Source organism: Protopterus annectens, chromosome 17.part0 (assembly GCF_019279795.1).
Source record: "Protopterus annectens isolate FY-2018-M chromosome 17.part0, PAN1.0, whole genome shotgun sequence".
Taxonomy (NCBI): domain Eukaryota; kingdom Metazoa; phylum Chordata; order Ceratodontiformes; family Protopteridae; genus Protopterus; species Protopterus annectens.
The window spans coordinates 290,124,078-290,141,100 of record NC_056751.1 but is presented as its reverse complement, the minus strand read 5'-3'; the positions used below and the strand labels follow the sequence as shown (position 1 = coordinate 290,141,100).

Genomic DNA, 17,023 nt, shown 5'->3' with positions numbered 1-17,023 from the left:
CAAAAGAGCTGGTACATGAGTAGTTTTCCCAGATAATGGTGCAGTAGTTGAAATCGCCCATTATTAAGGTGTTGGGTTGTAACCTAATATTTTCCAGTGTATCAAGAAATGAGGAGTGGGAATCCTGGGGCATGGTGGGGGATCTGTAGCAAGTTACAATTTGGATTGTGGTCTTTCCCAGAGTTAGTTGCACTTGGATAATCTCGGATGTATTATGCTGGGCAACTAGCCTGGAGGTGTGGATATGCTTAATGAATATGGGCACGCCTCCACCTTTAGTGTTTCGGTCCAGGTGAGGCGGCCAAAAGGTGTGGTATGAATTATAGCCTAGTAATGCAGGGGTGCTCTCTGTAGCTTTGAACCAGGTCTCTGTCACTGCATAGATGTCGATGTTCTCCATTTTAAGGAGTGCCTCGAGTGAATGCATTTTGAGGTTTAGACTTCTAGCATTGAGTAGCATTACCCTCAGATTTTGCTTGTTTGTACCTGTTACACTGGTGAATTTGTCATTTGAACCTTGCCTAAAAAACTCACTATAGGGGTGGCAAGAGCCTTAGCCAGTGTCCGGAATCCCAAGGGCGACAGGTGCAGGCCATCTCTAGCAAAGCATGATGGTCTGTTGATCATGTCATCCCAGGCAGACAGATACTGGATCCCCTTAGAATGACACCAGAAACTTAGCCAATTGCTGAAGTCAATCATTTTTGTCCTTGTACTGTGGTATCATTCTATGTGATGGTAGGATGCTACTCATGGCTTGGGTCATACCTGCCTGGGCTACAAGCTTGGAGAGCTCCTCCATGTCTCTTTTCATGTAGTCCAGGGAGGTACATTTCAGGTCATTCACACCAACATGGACAATGACAGAGTCATATTTGTACTTGTTGTGGAGTGACCTGAGTGCGTGCATTATGTGGCTATGACTATAGAGTCACCTATGACTAGAGTGTTGGGTACATTGTTATGCCTTATGGGCTGTGGTTGAGTAGCACACTGAGTTTGTGGACTATGTGTCATTTGGGTTGTGTTGGGGGGATGGAGTTTTCTTGCGTTTCTGCTTTGGAGGTCCCTGTTGCTTGGGTAGATTTTTATTGCAAGCCTCCGTGAATGTAGGTGTGTGTTTTGTGTTGCTATGTTTGTGTTTTGGTGGTGTAGGTTTTGAGGGACTATGTGATGAGTGTGGTGGGTGCAAGTGCTTACCTTCTCCTCTTGACTGTCTAGTCCAGTCTTGGGTGAAGAGAGCTTTGCTTCCAGTTTGGCTATATAAATGCTAAATGCATCTCTCACAGATTGTAATGTTGGGTGGTAGGAGGAGAAGGTTGTCTATGTACATGAGGCAATTGCTGCATTGCACCAAGATGCCCAGATTCATCAAGTAGACAGGAGAAAACACCAGGAGCTGACCCTTAGATATATCTGGATAGGTTCTTATTTATTAAGTACTAAAAACTGTTTTCCTCTAGACAAGTGAGGAAAGTTAAGTGCTGTAGTAATTTGTAGCTTATGTAGTGCTGAGCTCAAAGAAACAGATTTGAGTGCTAAAACTAAAAAACTGGCTAGTTCTAAAGGAAAATTTGAAGGGCAGACTTTATGGTATCAGGAATAGCTTAACCTTAGCTAAGTGGCGATGCATACATTTTTTTTTAATATAACAGTAGCAAATGAGCAAATTGATTTAAACAAATTAACAAATAAAAAGCTAAAAACTGAGCCCCGTTCTAGCAATCTTTGATCAGACAAGTCCTAACAGCACACACCTGCCACTAGGATGCAGGGGAACCCTCTCCAAAAAAAGATGATCTGGATTAGTGCATAAGTTATACAAACAAATCTAGATTCAGCAGGTCTGAATTTAGTCTATGCTCTAGCAATCAAGGCGTACCAGTTTCAGAAAGAAACAGTTCAAGTAAGCAGGCACAATAAGCATTTAACCAGAAATTCCCAGCTCAGAAAGGTAGAATCTACTGTCTCTTCCCACAAGAGTGCAGACCACACCTTCTTAATGTAAAATTACTGTCCCGAAGCCCAAGTGCTTAAACTAGAAATAATACAATTTTAGAATAACAGACACTAAGCCTTCAATCAGAAACTCCCAACTTAGAAGGATGTAAGCTACCTGTTCTGCCACAACAGTGCAGACCACAAACCTTCTTAAAGTAAAACAACTGGTTTGAAGCCCAAGTACTTCAACCAAAGGCTTAGAATAACAGTTACAATTTAATCAGGTTAATAACAAGCAGTAATAAATGCAGCAGAATAAATGCAATAAAGTAGATAGAAACACAAATACAGTAAAAGCAGATGAATAAAGTGCATTTTTTATATAACAATAGAAAACGAGCAAACTGATTTAAATAAATTACCAAATTAACCAGTAAAAAAGCTCAAAACTGGTCATGGCATTAGAAACAGAGATACATGGAATTACACAAACATTTAAATAGACTCTAAATTACTCATACCTTTAAAATCAAACTACAAGACTATCTCCTCAACTCCTGACACTGTTCCTGCTCTCTGGAAGATATAACTCTTGACCCTTTCTTTTATCTCATCTTCTAATTGGGCACTATCTTTTTGTACCTCCCAGACTACCGCCCTACTTCCAGATCTGTAATTAATTTTATTCAATTTGCTTTCATCACATCACTTATTTTATACACCTCTAACCATTCCTTCTAAACATACCTACTTCATTGTTTTCTCCTCCACCCTTTCTCTAGCTGCTACTCCTCACACCTTTCATCACTCAATCACCACCCAATCTTCTATCCATCTGTTTCCTCCTCTCTGTCCTATATTTCTAAAGGAATCATTTGCATGTATTTTTGCTAAATCATGGTGACAGTATTTTTCATTTTTTATTATTCTAGTATTTCATTTTTTAAATTTTTTTTTTAATTTATCTCTTGTTATATTTTCAAAATTTATTGTATTTTAGTTACTGTTACTATTGTAGTTTTGGAGCATTTCTCACCAGGACTCTGCTAAAAAAGAGTTTTGCATAGCCCAGTCAGACTATTCAGGTTAATAGATAAAAAAATAGAATAAATAAATCAATGAGCTTGACCAAGAACTACATCCCAGCAGCAGTGTGTAGTAAATGAATTAACTGCTTACATGGACTGTTTCCCTCAGGACTCCAATACTGTCCCCCTGCTCTCCGTACTTACATATACTAACTGCACAGCTTCAGTAAGAATAGAAAGGTCACAAAGGACAGCACAGTGAATCACTGCCAGTGACAAAATACAAACTAATCCATCAGGGAATCCCAGAAGAAAATAAAACATTAATATTCTTGTACATATTAAACTGCAATGCATGAAGAGAAACAAGTACTTAGATACAGTGCTTCACCCCCTCCTCCTCAACATTCTCCAACATGGAGACTTTGCCTGTAGCATTAGCATACAGCCAAGAAAACAGAAGAAAAGGCTAAACAAAATTAATCATTTCTGATGCAAAAATAGACACTGCAGAGTAAATTAAGTTGTAGTTGACTATAGCATTTCTGGTGCAAAAATAGACACTGCAGAGTAAATGAAGTTGTAGTTGACTATAGCATGGTTTATCTTCATAACACCGATCTCAATATGGTCAACCCTGCATTCATGAATACCGAACTGCGAACGTCCCAAATGTCGAATTCCACATATCTGAATGACAAAATCTCACCCCCTTTTTGACCCATGGTAGCACTGGTGTGGAGGTGTGGCATGGCCGGAAATGTCGAAATTCGACATTTATTCAACATTTTAAAAGTTTCTCGGTTCTGGTTTCATGAAAATGGGTCGGCGATGCCGGTCGATCATATGTGATCGACAATATGAGGGTAAACCCTATAGCATACCTTTGCTCCGCAACATTGAGGCTTTGTCTTCCACACACTAACTTCATGACTGTACAATCACAGAGTCAAGAGAAAAGTCCAAACTCAGTGAGTCACTGCATAAAACCAACACTGAAGCTAGCATTTGTTTTATTTTGGCAGTATACAAATGGTCTTCTGAAAGGAGACCAAACCTTAACTTGAAATGAAAAGTATCACATTGATAAAGCCACAATTCTAATTCAACAATACTACAGAATTAAATCTACATTACTTTTTTTCCCTTTTTGATTAGGTTTAAAGTCATTGGGTTCCAATATTTTCCATGGAATCTGAAGCTAAAATTTTAACTTTTGTATGTCTAAGATACTAGCGTTAACCTAGCAGATATAGAGCTGCACTTTTTCAAAGTACCTAACATAGCCACAGACATGATTATCCTTTATAATAGATTTAAAATCCTAAAACAGTTATAGTTTACATTTTAATAAGCCTTGATAAATAAATCCCTTATGAACATATGCTGATTTATTTTATTTCTGTAAGAATCACTATAAATACTGTAGTTTCAGACCAATCTTATTAAAAATCAGCATACATTCTGTGATGAATTGCTGAATACCAGAGCACTGACAATATTTTATAATATAGTTATGCTGTGGTCTAATCAGCTTTTGACACCAAAGTAAAACTTTCAAATACATGATAATCAGGTATACATCCTTCTTCCCTGCACACATGTACTATTTATATTGTTTTTTTTCTTGTTATATGTGTTTGTGTATAGTTTTACAAATACATGTGTTTTCATTCAGTCTCTGAATTTCCTGGGTGTTATTTACCCTATTAGCTAAAGTCATAATCTTATAACAACACTTTCTTATTAGTGGAATCGTATCATACCTATGACAAGACATCGCCACAAATAGATTAACTGTGAAGTCTCAAGTACTACTTTATAAAATTTAGTAGTATGAAGACAACAAAAACAGATGAACCTTTCAGAAGTTTTAGTTTAAAAGGATGATTTCAGTAATAATTAACACAGAATACTAATACATGTGACATGAAGTGCAAGCTTAAATATGTCTGAAGATGATATTGCTAAAAAGTTATCCATTAATGAGTTAAGAGCTCTGTCAACATGCACTTTATGGAATATTTTGATATAGTTTTAACTAACATCTTGCTGATATCCCCCTTCTTATGGTATATTATGTTAATAAAACATACATGGGCACATGCACACACACACACACACACACACACAGACACACACACATACACTTATAGAATACACAGTTATATTTATGAAATTCAAAATATATAAAATATGTTATTTAGTTATTTATATTATATATTTACACATACAGCAGTGTCTTGTTATAATTATATATATATATATATATTGTGTGTGTGTGTGTGTGTGTGTGTATGTAAATATGCATAAGTACTAGGACTTAAGTCTCCATATTTATGCAGATGCACATTATGGAATTTTAAGGAATTCCTAAAATATCTTTTGTGAATAACAAAAACACTTGTCCTCACCTGTGTTCTTCTAGGTTATACATTTAGAAAAGTTCAGATATCATATGTTGGCCATTGTGTATCTGCATGTATACATGGGATCAAAAGGAAGTGCACCTATCTGCATCCAGTGAGTTATAATGTAATAAGATTTTTAAGGATAGTAGGAACAAACATAATGCAGAATATATCAAAAAAAGTTCTGCCTTATAGCCACAGTTAAATAAAGCATTCATATGGAATACCACATGAAATTGAACTCTTGTCTCATAAATAAAGAATGTACCTTTTAAAATTAGGTCGGACTGTATTCCACATCCCTTTCTCCGGTTCGGCATATTCCCACAGGGTCCAATAGAAAAACAGAGAAGTCCTAACAAAGTTGAAAAACTGGAGAATAACAAACTAGTGAAACAACATACATGTAAACCAAAAAATTGTTTTCCAGTTTGTTTGTGCTGTCATATAAAAACAGGCAGCTATATTTAGAGCTTTTATGTATGATGACACAGACTTTATCTACCAGGTTTAGCCTGCTATTTTACATAGCACAGTATTGGTACATCTTCTCATATATTACCATTCCTAAAAGTTAGCAGCACTGTAGAAATGAATGAAGTTTCAAAGAAAAATGCAATGAAACCAATGAAAGTTGCTTCATAAAGAAAATTTCTCTCATTCTCAGCCATGCTTAAAAATTCCAACTATTTGGGACTCCTTCCCTCCAGTAATCATGCAGCAAGTGTTAATATTTGAAACTCTTTGTATAGAGACCGTTTTATGAAAAAAGAAAGTTTACCAATGTGGGGTGTACATTTATTGTTTCCATGGAACAATTTCTCCACCATGTGGTGAAATAAAGAAATGCAGCTAATGCTGAAAGAATTACAGACTTGCATAATTTTTATTAAGTACAAAATCCACCAGCACAGCAGTGTGTTAATAAATAAAAGGTGGCCAGGCAAGAGGTGCGCTGAAGTACATGTACAAAAATGGAGCTCTGTCTGTAAAATCCAAGATGTTTAATAAATGATTGAGCACTTTCATCATCATCATTTGTGACAAAGTCCTGAGAGGAACAGGATGAAAAAAAGAGCTTAATCCTTTAATCAATCCATTTTTGTACTTGTACTTCAGCGAACCTCTTGCCTGACCACCCTTTATTTGTTTTCTTTGTTTTTTCATTGGTGGCTTTGCCTGTTTTTATTAGTGTATCAATACATATTACAGCATTTAAATTGCACTCATTAGAGACTGATAATAAATGTGATTTCAATTCTGTGTACTTTATTATCGGTACTAAGACCACTGCTCACCTCATCACGTCCTCAGCCCAACTTATTTTACTGAATGATAAGATGGATACCCAGTATCCCAGACTATTGTGCTGTGAGATGGAATAAAGAAAGTGGTCATACTTGTCTAATTACAGATAGCACTTTTCTATTGTGTTTTTCAGTCCAAGTGAGGTATATGTTAACAATCAGTGCTGCATTAAATACTGCTGTGAGCAGATCACAAGGACTACATATAAAGTGACTATCTCTAATTCCAGGAAAACTCCATTGTAACATATTGCAGTATTGATTTAGTGAAGTCTTGCCAACTCTGTTACAGTACACTGATCACTGAAGCATTCCAAAACATATGACATTGCCCATTACCTGTTGTGGGTATGTGAAGATATTTTCTAGTATAAGAAATGTTATTTATTACAGCCCGAAGAGTCAAATGAAACAACTGAAAGTAATTATGTGAACATGTCTGCTTTTGTGGAATGTGGACATTTTAACTTTACTCTATAGTAAAGGAATGCTACAATGCAGTCATTTATCTCTGACTTATAATAATAAATGGCTGCTGAAGTTTCCTTGCACTGACAGCATGCGCTTGTGTATAAAGCTCTGATGTGCCCTCCTGCTGGGAAAACCTGACAGAATGTTAAATGTGCTTTTGCTATAAAAAGCTATATTTAGTAGCTTCTGTATCACACAGCACATGATATTCAATTAAATACATACAACTATACTGATTTTTTTTTTACTTTCTTTTTTCAGATGGGCAATAAAGCATGAAGGTACATCTAAACCAAGACAGTGGAAGCATTCAAAAGTGGAGAACCCATTATGGAATAAACTCGCCTATATGTGGCCTGTCCTTCCTGATGGACAACTCAATGAGGTAATACTCTCAAGTAGTTTGCTGCTATAAATACGTCAGATGTCTTGTTGTAATGTTTAGAGGTGCAGAGGCGTGTCACTTTTTATTCCCAGTAATCTCACTGGTACTTTTGGAAGAGGTAGAGAAGAGCGGTATTTGAAACCTAGTCAATAATATAGAGACAATTCTGCATTTGTAATAGAAAGTGCATTGTCAGAGCAAAATTGTAAAACAGCCCTCAGCAAATAATGGTGCAATAGTAACAGAACTCTAAGAGAAGTGTATGCAGTCTTAGATCTGTTTCTCAACGTTACAAAATGGGATTTTAATTTCCTGACATCCAGCTGGAAAGTACCGTTACTGAACAAGGACAAGAATTCATAAAATGAGCTGATGTACGTTATGATATCAGGTACGCTGTGCTAATTAACTTCAAAATGATGATGCTATTTCATCTCATCACAAATACAAGCATATGTGCCCATGCACTCATTTGTGAGCAAACACTGTCACAAGTAATTGCAGAAGTAAGGCAGTTACACAACTAGCTCACACCCACACGCACAGACACACACACACACACACACACACACACACACACACACACACACACACACACACACACACACACACACACACTCATAAATAGGCAATGAGGGCAGAGGCAGTGTTCCTACACATTTATATTTATTTACATTTCTTAACTATTTATTTTGGTCAAGTAAGTGTGCTGGTTCCCAAACCATTTTTCATCTGCACTTCAGGCTCACTAAAGAGCACACACAGAACTAAGTGCAAGCAAATCTTCCTTTCCCAACACAACACATGAGTAATCAGAAAACAAGATGGAAAGGAGAGAGTGCATTATTCTCTTTCTTGCCTTCCTTTTTCATTTGTGCCCTTATCTGTATGTATATATATTTATGGGCCTGACGAAATTCATTGTCTCTTTTGTTGGCCAATATCACGACAACAATATAGTCAATTACACAGATAATCAACAGATGTGTGGGACTGCACAGTTCTCAGGGTAGGGGATAGGTGCCCTTTCCATGAGATTGTGCAATCTCAGAGTTAGTATATATGTGTGTGTATATATATATATATATATATATATATATATATATATATATATATATATATATATATGTGTGTGTGTGTGTGTGTGTGTGTGAGTGTGTGTGTGTGTGTGTACTGCAGTCCGATCCCAGAGTTGGTATACTTAATTTGCAGGGGGGTTGCGGGACACAGCCCCCTGTATTGCCTAATGAGCATGATTTGAAATAATTTACTTCACACTAAAGAAATTATTTAGTAACAGACTTTATTTTTGTCTCTAAATAGAAAACTAAATAAACTCTATGTAATTGAACAGTAAATTACACTAAAACTTGACTGGGAAGTCCTGTTGCAGTCAGGCAGGAGTCTTCATCTGGAAAACAGTCCTGGACAGTACGTCCACTCCACAGGTGAGGCTTCTGCCTGAGTGCAGGGAGCCCCAGATATATATATATATATATATAAAAAAAACTCCAAGTTTTTTACCACAAGTCATGAGAATCAGTACTTTTGAATTGAAAAAGAGTAATTGTGAGGTGGAGTTCATGGGTGAGTTAAGGCAGGCACTGGGTGGCAGTGAAGAGTTACCAAATAGCTGGATAACTACAGCAGAGCTAGTAAGGGAGACGGCTAGAAAGGTGCTTGTTATCACATCTGGACAGAGGAAGGACGACAAGGAGACATGATGGTGGAATGAAGAAGTACAGGAGAGTATACAGAGAGGTTGGCAAAGAAGAAGTGGGATTGTCAGAGAGATGAAGAAAGTAGACAGAAGTATAAGGAGATGAGGTGCATGGCAAAGAGAGAGGTGGCAAAGGCTAAGGATAAGGCATATGAAGAGTTGTATGAAAGGTTGGACACTAAGGAGGGAGAAAAGGACCTGTACCGATTGGCTAGACAGAGGGACTGAGCTAGGAAAGATGTGCAGCAGGTAAAGGTGATAAAGGATAATGAGGGAAACATACTCACAAGTGAGGAGAGTGTGTTGAGTAGATGAAAGAGTACTTTGAGGGGTTGATGAATGAAGAGAATGAGAGGGAGAGAAGGTTGGATGATGTAGGGATAGTGAATCATGAAGTACAATGGATTAGCAAGGAGGAAGTATGGATAGCTATGAAGAGAATGAAGAATGGAAAGGCTGTTGGCATACCTGTGGAAGCATGGAGGTGTTTAGGTGAAATGGCCGTGGAATTTTTAACCAGATTGTTTAATGATATCTTGGAAAGTGAGAGGATGCCTGAGGAATGGAGAAAAAGTGTTTTGGTACCGATTTTTAAGAATAAGGCTGATGTGCAGAGCTGTAGTAACTACAGAGGGATTAAATTGATTAGTCACAGCATGAAGTTATGGGAAAGAGTAGTGGAAGCAAGGTTAAGAAGGGACGTGATGATTAGTGATCAGTGGTATGGTTTCATGCCAGGAAAGAGCTCTACAGATGCGATGTTTACTCTGAATGTTAATGGAGAAGTACAGAGAAGGTCAGAAGGAGTTGCATTGTGCTTTTGTAGACTTAGAGAAAGAATATGACAGGGTGCCTAGAGAGGAGTTGTGGTATTGTATGAGGAAGTCAGGAGTGTCAGAAAAGTATGTAAGAGTGGTACAGGATATGTACGAGGGTAGTGTGACAGCGGTGAGGTCTGTGGTGGGAGTGACGGATGCGTTTAAGGTGGAGGTGGGGTTACATCAAGGATGAGCTCTGAGCCCGTTCTTATTTGCAATGGTGATGGACAGGTTGACAGACGAGTTCAGACAGGAGTCCCGGTGGACTATGTTTGCAGATGACATTGTGATCTGTAGTGAGAGTAAGGAACAGGTGGAGGAGACCCTGGAGAGATGGAGATATGCTCTAGAGAGAAGAGGAATGAAGGTCAGCAGGACTAAGACAGAATATATGTGTGTGAATGAGAGGGAGGATAGAGGAATGGTGAGGATGCAAGGAGTAGAGGTGGCGAAGGTGGATGAGTTTAAATACTTGGGGTCAATAGTTCAGATTAACGGTGAGTGTGGAAGAGAGGTGAAGAGGAGAGTACAGGCAGGATGGAGTGGGTGGAGAAGAGTGTCAGGAGTGATTTGTGACAGACGAGTACCTGTAAGAGTAAAAGAGAAGGTCTACAAAAAAGTAGTGAGACCAGCTATGTTATATGGGTTGGAGACAGTGGCATTGACAAAAAGGCAGGAGTTTGAGCTGGATGTGGCAGAATTAAAGATGTTAAGATTTGCACTGGATGTGACGAGGGTGGACAGGATTAGGAATAAGTATATTAGAGGGTCAGCCCAGGTTGGAAGGTTTGGAGACAAAGCCAGAGAGGCAAGATTACGTTGGTTTGGACATGTGCTGAGGATGGATGCTGAGTATATTGAGAAAAAGATGCTAAGGATGAAGCTGCCAGGTAACAGGAAAAGAGGAAGGCCTAAGATAAGGTTTATGAACATGGTGAGAGAGGACATGCAGGTGGTTGGTGTTACAGAGCAAGATGCAGAGGACAGGAAGAAATGGAAACAGGTGATCTGCTGTGGCGACCCCTAACGGGAACAGCCGAAAGAAGATGATGATGATAATCAGTACTTTTCCAGTGTAGGCTGGAGCTAGATCATTTTGTGGTGTTGGCCACCCACCCCAGAAGGAACAGCAATTCCTGTTAAATACAATGATTTTGCAATTTTCAAGTGTTACACTGGAATATTCCAATGACTTTGCAAGTTTTAGTGCTTTACTAGAGCACGCATACACATGCAAGACATATTTTGTAATTGAATGTAGTGTCTTTGCTGAAATCACTAAACTGTTCCAGAACACAGCATCATCTCTAATGCCTGCTGACACTTCCAGAATATAGGATTACTTAATAAAGAAAATAAAGAAAATGTTGGGATATAGTGAGGCAACAGTCAAATAATCACACTCACTCAATGTACCCCTCTTTCATATTACATTCATATCACATTTTGCCCCTTGACGCACTTATATCCAACAGTTAAGATCGTATTTGCCTTTTTATAATAAACACATTAAGTTAATTTACAATTTAAGAATGTCAATAAAATTAAAACAATCAGTAGAAATAATATTGGGTGTATTAACCAATTTAACAACTTGGTGCCGGATGCTGACCATCCGCTAAATGTATTTTACCAGTTATGCGCTGTACTAGACTCTGTTTTTTTGGCTAAACTAACCAAGTTATTCCCTATAATAATACTTGTCATATCATGATGTAAAATACTTTGATCTACTGCCTGTAAATGTTTTTCAAGATGTTGCGTATTGTTCAATACTTTCTGTAAGGAATTCAAGTTGAATGATAAATTATGTTATCTTTGTTAAGGGCAGATCATGCCTACTAAACCTGGCTGACTTCTTTGAGACAGTCACCAGGCCATAGACAAGGGAAAGGTGGTTCACACAGCCTACCTTGACCTCACCAAGGCTTTCGACACCATTCCCCACTCGGGTATTACAGAAAACTCACCAGCCTGAACATAAACCCCTACGTCATGAGATGGGTTGCCATCTGGCTTACAGACAGAACTCACATAGTAAGAATAGGGGGCTTCAGGTCCGACTTTAAACCAGTCACAAGTGGTGTCCCGCAAGGCTCGGTCATGGGACCCCTACTGTTCGGCATATACTTCTCAGAAGTACAGACAAACACAGGAGGACTATGGCTAACCAAGTTCGCCGATGACTGCAAACTGGGAGCCATAATCGACTCTCCGGCTGACACGGACATTCTCCAAAAGGGCCTTACTGAGACGGACACCTGATGTCAAAGTCATGGCCTCAAGCTAAATGCCAAAAAATGCATAGTCATCCCATTTGGGAAAAACAAAAAAACACCCATGAAAAACCACATAGGTGGCAGCCCCCTTAATACAAGAGGTAATAAGAAATCTGGGGACCCAGGTTGGTAGTAAGCTCTCCTTTGACAATCATATTGCCAAAGTAGTTAGGAAATCCTTCTATGTTGCCCATCTAATTACTAAAGGGTTCGCATCTAGAAATAAAGAGGTTATAGTGCCCCTCTACTCATCACTCATTAGACCCATCATAGAGTAAAATGTCCCATTTGGGATGTACCTCACAAGACACTTCCAACAGCTGGAAAGACCACAAAAGTACCTCACCAAGAGGATTATTAGCCTCAAACATATGTCCTATGCAGCCCGACTGAAAAAACTCCGGCTGTACTCAGTGGCATATCGCTTACTCAGAGGTGATCTCTGCCTGACTTACAAAACCATGTCCAACTCAGAACTGATGGACATGCTCCACCTAAAGAAATCCAAGTCACTGCAAACCACGTGCTCTAGTGAGCTAAACTTGCTCACTTGCTCAGTAAAGCAATTATATAAGTCAGCACTAAAAATTAAAAGCACTACACCCTCACTCCCCACTGGCCCTTGTTTTCAATTATTAAGGAATTCCCAATATTATTCTAGCATGTCCAAAGGTCAGTTGTCAATCTGCTCTCTGGTCCAGCTGGTGAATCTGGGAATCTTGAGGCAATGTTACAACTGCCTCATATACACAAACAACCCTCTCCTCCTCCCAACAAATTCCAACACGTGAGAGATGCAACCATATAGCCAAACTGGAGGCTAAGCTCTCTCAACTCAGTACTGGCATAACTAGTCATGAAGAGAAGGAAACCACACACACTACAATTCCAGTCTCACATAGACCTACCACGACAGCAAACCAAACACATAATCACACAAAAACATACTCGGAGGCTCTAAATAAAGATCTGCCTAAGCAGTAGAGACCTCCAAAGCAGACACCCAAGCAACCGCTACCCCAAAACAAAACACGTGCAACACATATCTCACAAAGCCAGTGTGCCGAACAGTCACAGCCCTTAAGACTACACAACACACCTGATACACTTGTAATAGGTGACTCTATCGTCAGGCATACTGAAGTCCCGCTCACCAGGCTGAACAAGGAGAGGGTCACGGTGAGCAGCCTGTCGGGTGCTAGGATCCCCCACATAACACAAGCACTCAGGTCACTCCAAGGCAAATACAAATATGACTCAGCCATTGTCCATGCTGGTGTGAATGACTTGAGACATACCTCCCTGGACTACATGAAAAGAGACATAAAGGAGCTCTCTGAGCATGTAGCCCAGGCCGGTATGACCCTGACCTTGAGTAGCATCTTACCCTCACCAAGAATGATGCCACAATATGAAGACAAGATGATCAATTTCAACAATTGGCTTAAGTACTGGTGTCATTCTAAGGGGATCCAATGCCTGTCAGCTTGGGATAATATGCTCGACAAGCCACGATGCTTCACTAGGGACGGCTTGCACCTGTCACCCCTGGGCTTTCGGATATTGGCAAAGGCTCTTGCTACCCCCATAGTGCCTTTTTTAGGCAAGGCTCAAAAGACAAACCCACCTCCATAGGTATCACAAGGGATAAGAAACTAAGAGTAATGCTACTCAATGCCAGAAGTCTAAACCTCAAGATGCACACACTCGAAACTCTCCTTAGCATGGAGAACATCGATATCTGTGCAGTAACAGAAACCTGGTTCAGGGCTCCCAAGAGCACCCCAGCACTACCAGGTTATACCTCATACCATGCTTTTTGGCCACAAAACTTGGACCGAACCACAAAAGGAGGGGGAGTATCGATATTCATCAAAGATACCCACACCTCCAGGTTGGTGGCAAAGCACGAAGCATCAGAGACTATCCATGTGCAACTAACAGTGGGTAAAACTGCCTTCCAGTTTATAGCCTGCTACAGACCACCCTCCCAAACCCAGTAACCCCACTCGGCCTTCCTGAGAACACTGGAAAGTATGAAGGTCTCTCCAAACACCATTATATTGGGCGACTTCAACTACCCAAACGTAGACTGGGAGCATTACTCTAGCTCCAACACCCTAGCCCAAAGGTTCCTAGAATTTATAAACTCAAATGCTATGGAACAACTTGTTACCACTCCCACAAGAGGGTAAAACATACTGGACCTGATCATCACCAACATGGGGACTCTATGCTCCAGACCAGAAGTGTATCCCTCACTGGTAAGATCAGACCATAAACTAATCGCACTGGATATTCACATCCCGACCCCACCCCCTGCCCAGAAAACCACAGTGAAAAACTTCTCTAAAGCAAATTTCACACTCCTCAAAACCGAGGTGGAATCCTTCAAAGCCCCCAGGCCTGTGGAAAATACGGCCCAGACCGCAGAATCCTTTATAAACGCATTCTATGAACACCTTCAGGAATGCATGGATCATGCGATCCCAAATAAAACCAAGACCCAATCCTCCAAAGGCAGACGTCTTGTCTGGTGGACCCCAGCCATAAACAAACTATACAATAAAAGGAGGAAGCTACTAAATGATAGAGCAAAATCCCAAAAAGGGAAGGCATCACTGATCAGTATTAGCAAAAAACTACGGGCACTCATAAAATTGTCTAAGGCCAGCTTCGAGAGAAAAATTGCACAGGACACTAAGGATAATCACAAGGCTTTTTTTAGTTATGTTAGGAACCTGGGTGGTAATTCCCAGATATGCTCAGAATTAGTCCAAAATGACAAAAAATACACTGAACCCACAGACATTTCCCACATCCTAGCTGACAGGTTCAGCGCAAACTTCTCCCCCCCTCCCCACCAAAAGGGCAAATATCTATCCCAGCAGAGTGCTGCCCCCCTGACATCTCAGATGCTCAGGTATGAGCCGCCCTCTTCAAAGCAAAAAACACAGCATTAATGGGACCAGAAAAAGCATGCTGGTGTGAATGACCTGAGACATACCTCCCTGGACTACATGAAATGAGACATAAAGGAGCTCTCTGAGCATGTAGCCCAGGCCGGTATGACCCTGACCTTGAGTAGCATCTTACCCTCACCAAGAATGATGTCACAATATGAAGACAAGATGATCAATTTCAACAATTGGCTTAAGTACTGGTGTCATTCAAAGGGGATCCAATGCCTGTCAGCTTGGGATAAGATGCTCGACAAGCCACGATGCTTCGCTAGGAAGGGCTTGCACATGTCACCCCTGGGCTTTCGGATATTGGCAGAGGCTCTTGCTACCCCCATAGTGCCTTTTTAGGCAAGGCTCAAAAGACAAACCCACCTCCATAGGTATCACAAGGGATAAGAAACTAAGAGTAATGCTACTTAATGCCAGAAGTCTAAACCTCAAGATGCACGCACTCGAAACTCTCCTTAGCATGGAGAACATCGATATCTGTGCAGTAACAGAACCCTGGTTCAGGGCTCCCGAGAGCACCCCAGCACTACCAGGTTATACCTCATACCATGCTTTTCGGCCCCAAAATTTGGACCGAACCACAAAAGGAGGGGGAGTATCGATATTCATCAAAGATACCCACACCTCCAGGTTGGTGGCAAAGCACGAAGCATCAGAGACTATCCATGTGCAACTAACAGTGGGTAAAACTGCCTTCCAATTTATAGCCTGCTACAGACCACCCTCCCAAACCCAGGAACCCCACTCGGCCTTCCTGAGAACACTGGAAAATATGAAGGTCTCTCCAAACACCATTATATTGGGCGACTTCAACTACCCAAACATAGACTGGGAGCATTACTCTAGCTCCAACACCCTAGCCCAAAGGTTCCTAGAATTTATAAACTCAAATGCTATGGAACAACTTGTTACCACTCCCACAAGAGGGGAAAACATACTGGACCTGATCATCACCAACATGGGGACTCTATGCTCCAGACCAGAAGTGTATCCCTCACTGGTAAGATCAGCCCATAAAGTAATCTCACTGGATATTCACATCCCGACCTGCCCAGAAAACCACAGTGAAAAACTTCTCTAAATCAAATTTCACACTCCTCAAAACCGAGGTGGAATCCTTCAAAGCCCCCGGGCCTGTGGAAAATATGGCCCAGACCACAGAATCCTTTATAAACGCATTCTATGAACACCTTCAGAAATGCATGGATCATGCGATCCCAAATAAAACCAAGACCCAATCCTCCAAAGGCAGACGTCCTGTCTGGTGGACCCCAGCCATAAACAAACTATACAATAGAAGGAGGAAGCTACTAAATGATAGAGCAAAATCCCAAAAAGGGAAGGCATCACTGATCAGTATTAGCAAAAAACTACGGGCACTCATAAAATTGTCTAAGGCCAGCTTCGAGAGAAAAATTGCACAGGACACTAAGGATAATCACAAGGCTTTTTTTAGTTATGTTAGGAACCTGGGTGGTAATTCCCAGATATGCTCAGAATTAGTCCAAAATGACAAAAAATACACTGAACCCACAGACATTGCCCACATCCTAGATGACAGGTTCAGCACAAACTTCTCCCCCCCTCCCCACCAAAAGGGCAAATATCTATCCCAGCAGAGTGCTGCCCCCCTGACATCTCAGATGCTCAGGTATGAGCCGCCCTCTCCAAAGCAAAAAACACAGCATCAA

General features: G+C 40.3%; 1 protein-coding gene across 1 annotated transcript in view; it reads left to right on the top strand.

Annotated features, from left to right (window-relative positions):
• The window catches only part of LOC122791428 (doublecortin domain-containing protein 1-like), an 834,996-nt gene that overhangs the window by 743,372 nt on the left and 74,601 nt on the right, over nt 1-17,023 (top strand). The window contains exon 4 of the mRNA XM_044059169.1: nt 7,420-7,543. Coding sequence (XP_043915104.1) covers nt 7,420-7,543 — 124 coding nt within the window. The remainder of the gene's footprint in view (nt 1-7,419; nt 7,544-17,023) is intronic.